General features: G+C 45.9%; 1 protein-coding gene across 1 annotated transcript; it reads right to left on the bottom strand.

Annotated features, from left to right (window-relative positions):
* Positions 1–2,592: 2,592 nt before the first annotated feature.
* On the bottom strand, positions 2,593–4,211 carry LOC116863712 (mRNA decay activator protein ZFP36L2-like). The gene is given in 3 exon segments (XM_032851084.1): positions 2,593–2,986; positions 3,051–3,245; positions 3,247–4,211. Coding segments are annotated over 3 exon segments (1,452 nt in total). The 3' UTR covers positions 2,593–2,694.
* Between the last annotated feature and the right edge of the window lie 1,832 nt (positions 4,212–6,043).

Genomic DNA, 6,043 nt, shown 5'->3' with positions numbered 1-6,043 from the left:
ACTTAAATGTTTATAGCAACATTATTCATAATTACCAAAACTTAGAAGCAACTAAGATGTTCTTCAGTGGGTGAATGGATAAACTATGATACATCTAAACCATGGAATATTGTTCAGCGCTATAAAGAAATGACCTATCAAGCTATGAAAAGTCACAGAGGAAAGTTAAACGCATATTACTAAGTGAAAAAAGCCAATATGAAAAGACTACACACTGTATGATTGTAAGGATATTCTGGATAAAGCAAAATTATGGAGACAGTAAAAAAAGATCAGTGGTTGCCAGGGCTTGGGGGACAGATGAATAGGTGAATTACCGGGATTTTAGGGTAGTGAAACAATGCTGTATACTACAGTGTTAAATACATATCTTTATACATTTGTCCAAACCCCTAGAACATACACCAAGAGTGAACCCTATTGTAAACTGTGGACTTTGGGTGGTAATGATCTGGGGTCCTCAGTTATAACCAATGTACTAATCTGGGTGGGGGGATGTTGATAATGTGGGGAGGGCAAGGGGTAGAAGGGAAATCTCTGTACCTTTCTCTCATATTTGCTTTAAACCTTAAACCAGTCTAAAAATAGTCTTTAAAAAAATTAAGAATGGCTGACATAATTGAAACACTGACTAAATGGGTCCACAACACGTTATTTTATTTTTTGTTGTTTTTTGTTTTGTTTTTTGTTTTCCCAAAAATTTTATTGGGGGAAAACTACAAAACATTTACAGTACAATGTTTACAGTCACAATTTGTAGTGAACTGATTCCCCAAAATATATTAACACTCAAGTTGACTTATCTTGTTACATTCAAATACCTACTTCTGTCAAAGTAGTCCCGAGTACATACATACATACATAGTGCTCCAACTGGACCTACGTACAAACTAAAGCTACTGCTCATTCATCCGCTGTCCAGGAAAGCATTCCTGCCTTTCTACACACGCGCAAAAAAAAAAAAAAAAAAAAAAAAAAAAAAAGTACAAGTTTTGGAATTTTCTGTAATGAAAACAAGGCATATTCATGTACTACATACCATTCTTAGCACTAAGAGGTGGCCTCTTCACTTTAGATCTATATAAGAAAGTGGTAAATATCTTCTCCTTTTGTGCAGTTGAACCCATCCTACATTCAAATTCTCTCAAGCACTGATAGAAAAATACTTATTTGGTTGAGAAAGATTTAAGGCAAGTTCTGGCCCTTTCCAAAGGCACTGTGAAACTAACTCCCCCACCCCATTATTGCTACATGTCTTTAAACACAGAGTATGTCACAGTAGAATTGGTGGGATAAACAAAAAACAAAATTTTTCTTCTTGCTAATTTAAAAAGCTGGAATGACAAAAAACATGCCACATTTAAGCCTGCTTGCAAAGCTGTAGTCAACTTTTTTTTTTCTTTAAAGTTGGATGGGCTACAACCATTATACATTCTAAGAAAACTCATAAGATATTCCTCAAACTACTTCCACAGCATCAGGATAGATTTCTGTAAAGAAATCATGCAATCTTTCAAAATTTACGTAAACAAGGAAAGAAATTAATGAAATAATTATTATATACAATCTCTTAAATTAAGAATTGTTTACTCATTTACAATAAAATAACCAAGTGAAGTTACAAAAGGCATATATTATGGTGAAAAGAACATACACTCCACATTTTGCAGATTAATAATCGCAATCATAATTTAACATAATAAAAGAATATATACCTATTGCTTTTCATCATACTTGATAAATACAGTATGAACAAAAATTTCAATGTATACTTTTCACAAAATAATAAATAAGTTAAATAGTTTTTTCATATTGAGTTGTGGTGCAGTGGTGCGAATCAACTCAAAACAGCTAAAAATTCAGCAGTTATTCCTTCAAACGATTAGGAACTAAGCTCTGCCCAAGGCTTCCGGAAAGAGCAGACAAAATGGTTCTAAAATTAAACATCCACTAAGTGGTGGCAACAAAACCAGTAATCAGTAGGAGACTTTGGAATGCTCGTTTGTTTTTTTCCTGACATAAAGAACTTTGTGTCAAACAAAAACCTATGGAGCAGAGGACTACAATCAAGGCATATTCCTGGTAGACTATTGGATTCCAGAAGCTTAGAGGTTTAGCAAAGTGGTGGCTGGCTGTTTGTTTACACTGGTCTGAAGACAAACAATTAAGAACTTCTCTCACATAAGAGTTCCCACATCTGGACTGTAACTAATGCCTTTCAAGTGAAGACACGGAATGGTGGTTGGTAGCTGCTGGTGCTGGGTTGATTTTTTTTTCCCCCCTAAAGTCCCAAACTCTTAGGAGACCTAAAAAAGTTTTAAGTGTTTGGTTTTTTGTTCTGTTCGCATCACAACTGCCCTGTTGTGAATATTTTGTTGATCAATACAAAAGTTCTTGGCTTTTTTTTTATTTTTTTGCTCAACAAGAATGAAACTTCATAATAATAATAAAAATAATAAAAACAAAAAACAAAAAGAGAAAACCGAAAGGGGAGGGGTGGGGCCCCTCCCGGCACACAAGTTCGAGTCCAAGTGCTCGGTGCGGCCCGCAGTCTCTGCTCCTGGCCTGTCACCCCCCCACTCCCGTGCCCCTCTCTGCCTGTAACAGGGCTCCAGGTGGCAGGGGCGCCCTCCAACAATCCCCAGAACAGCCTTCCCCCTTCCTCCTCCTCCTCCTCACTGGCGCCCTCTTGCCTCAATCATCAGAGATGGACAGGCGGCTGAAGATGAGCAGGCGGCGGCCAGGGTCGAGGCTGGGGGACTCGGAGCCGCTGAGACTGCCCGAGCTCAGTGAGCCGCTCAAGTAGCTGTATTGGTGCGACAGCGAGTCCGGGGTGCTAGGGGGCGCGTCGAAGATGGGCGAATCCGACAGGCGGCGCGGCAGCGGGAAGTTGAAGGGTGGCGAGGGCGGCGTGGTGGCACTGGCAGGGAGGGGAGCGCTGGGTGGCGCTGGGCGGTGCTGCGGGCTGCGCGGGGGGCACCAGGCCCTGCTGCTGCTGGTGCTGCTGCTGCTGCTGGTGCTGCTGCTGGGGCTGCTGGGGCTGCTGCTGCTGGGGCTGCTGCTGCTGCTGGCTGCGATAGTAGGCGGCGGCCACCGCTGCGAAGTTGTGGATCTGGATGGCAAGCGGCGTGATGAGGCTGCTCAGCTCTGGGCCAAACGCAAAGGCGTTGTTGGAGCACGAGGCCGACGAGGAGGCTGCGCACTGGGCGCCGGGCTCCAGCAGGTCCTCGGCGCCCCCTGTGCCCTACAGCTGCCGCCGAGGCACAGCAAGTCGGAGCGCCCGAGGGCGTGGAGGCTGCAGAGGCGGACGAGCAGGACGAAGCAGAAGAAGAGCAGGACGAGGCTGAGGAGCAAGAGGGTGGCGGCGGCTGCGTGCGCGACGTGGGGCTGTCGAGCAGCAGCGGCGACTCGAGGCCCTCCGGGGGCTGGTGGTGGCCCGACGGGAAGCCTGAGAGGCTGAGGCTGTGATGCATGTTGGGCCGCGGCTCCCGGGGGAAGCCCAGGTGCAGTGCGTCCCACGCGCTTAAGGCGCACAGGTCCCCAGAGCCTCCCCAAGACGGCGCGGGCCGTAGCTCGTCTGCGTTGTGGATGAAGTGGCAGCGCGGCCCATAGGGGCAGAAACCGATGGTGTGGAAGGTGCTGCACAGCTCGGTCTTGTACTTGGGGTGCCTGGTCAGGCTGCGTAGCTTGTGGAAGCCGTGCGCGAACTGGCACTTCTCGCCGTACTTGCACGTGCCGCTCTCCTCGAAGGACCCGCACATCTCAGTCTTGTAGCGCGTCGAGTTGATCTGCGAGCCGCCGCCCCCGTGCCGCTGCTGCGGCTGCAGGTGCAAGAGGTGCTGGCTGCACTTGCAGTTCTCGCTGAACGAGCGGTCCCGAAATTTGTTCTTCTTGTTCTGCTGGGCCGTGCCTCCGCCCCCTGACGGCTCCTTGAGGGTGCCGTAGGAGGCCGGGCCGCCCTCCGCCCCGCTGCTACAGCTGCTGCTGTTAGCCGCTCCCGGGAACTTGGGTGAGCAGCTGCCCTGGCTAGGCGCCGGGTGGGCGAGCGCTTGCAGGTTGCTGGCCGAGTGCCGTCGGAGAAAGCCCGGCGTGAAGCCCGAGCTAGGGGAGGCAGCCACGGGCGTCCCCACCGCCTTCTTGTCCAGCATGTTCAGATTGAGGTTGGCCAAGAAGTCGATATAGTAGAAGGTGGACATAAGTGTGGTCAACATGTTTCTGGATCCTGTAATGGTCGGAGTTGCAGGCAGGGAGGTCCGGAGGAGCCCTTGGGGTGGCAAGGCCGGACTCGAGCCACGACGAATAACGGGTGACCGGCGGGGGAGGGACCGAAAGTTTGCTGGGGGACTAGACAAGAGGGAAAGGGAAGCAGCGAGGCCTGGTTTGAGGGTGCCCGGGAGTGCGGAGTGGAGAGGAAAGAGGACAGAGAAAAAAAAGCGCTCCTCCGCCCCCCGGGGGTGCCCTGACCGTCCGCCCCCCCCCCCACCCCGTCCCGCGTGGAGCCAGCGACAGCTCGCAGACTGCTGGACCACAACACGTAATTTTCATTTGTCATTTCATTTGTTTTCATTAACTTCAATCTAAATGAATGAGTTGGTGCCTAAAAATAAATATCACACCACAAGGAAAACTGGTGTGAAATTTACCAGAGCTGCCATTATGTGAAGCTCTTAGTATTTGGTTTAGAAGTTGGAAGCAACGTAATAAGGAAGGTAGAAATTCATTTAATTGATATTTATTGAGAACTAAGTATGTGTTCGACACTGTACTAAGCTTTGAAATCAGCAGTAAATAAGGAAGATATAGTTCCTGCTCTCATGGATCATAAATAATATATATTCAATAGACCTATTTTCCCTTTTTTTAGAATGAAGAGTAGGGCAAATGATGGAATGAGGGTTTAAAACTCAATCATACAGAGTACTCTACCACAGTTTTCTAATTAAAGTATTAATGAATAACCTTAAGCAACCAAAATAGAAATCTGAACTTTCAAAGTGATGATTTGACTCCAATTTTAACCAAAATTGTGAGTCAGAATAATCCCATAGGATATTTTCAATAATTAATGACTCTGATGCTCATTAGGGTTTCTTCCTTTTCCTTCTCCCCCTACTATCATTTCCCCTGATTAAAAAGAAAGTAAAACAAAACCAAAAATCTCTCAACAAACATTAGTAGTCAACATCTTAATTATTGGCTTGATTTTAAGCTTTCAAAAACTCAGTGATGTAGGATTATAAATCTCAGACCCCATAGTCCTGAGCAGTTACCAGTTTGCATCACTAAAGACTCATTATTGCCTCAGCATGTGTCCATCCAAGTCATTCAGCACCAGGCCAATGGTAAAGAATCTCTCTTAATTCCAGCTCTGATTTCCAGCTGATTCATTACTGCTCACAGAGAAATTTCCTGCAACCCATTAAAACCCCAGAAGTATAGGCTCATGCATGGAGTGCTCCTTCCTGCTGTTAATCTCAGTACCAGAAAAGACATGTTGCCAGCAGTGGAATACCAAATAGGAGATTTCTGGAGAATAAGTCTAATATTACTCCATATTTACCACTACTTCCCTGGAATTGAAAATGTCTGGATTCCTGGGGGAAGACACTGTTACTCAGAACTTTGAAACTCAGGTCAGGGTCAACAGATATGGATCACATCATTCCCCAAAAAAAAGAATGTTAAGCCCTAAAGTCAAATCTCATACCGTTCTCATATTTAATATCACTTCACTTAAAGTGGAGCACAGATTTACACCTTTGAGCTGTCTCCCAACTCCACTTCATATTCTTACATAGTTTGTACACTCTGCTTCCTCAACCAAAGTCTCTCCCCATGCTTGGCCCACCAGCTATTACTCTATGTAATTAGTAGATATACCCTTGCCCTCCACTTCCATCTTAAATGCTCCCAATTTAGATGGTATTGCAATCCCAAAGAGCAAATGTGAGCACCCTGTGATATTGGGCCACGAGTAGTTTCACTGGGAGAAGGATACTTCTGATCCCCTGTACTCCTGGAAAATGAAGCAGCAGTTAGATTC

This window comes from Lontra canadensis, unplaced genomic scaffold (assembly GCF_010015895.1).
Source record: "Lontra canadensis isolate GAN:19392208 unplaced genomic scaffold, GSC_riverotter_1.0 scaffold2442, whole genome shotgun sequence".
In the NCBI taxonomy this organism is placed as follows: Eukaryota; Metazoa; Chordata; class Mammalia; order Carnivora; family Mustelidae; genus Lontra; species Lontra canadensis.
Note: the sequence above shows the minus strand (reverse complement) of the source record. Positions and strands in the feature narration are given on the sequence as shown.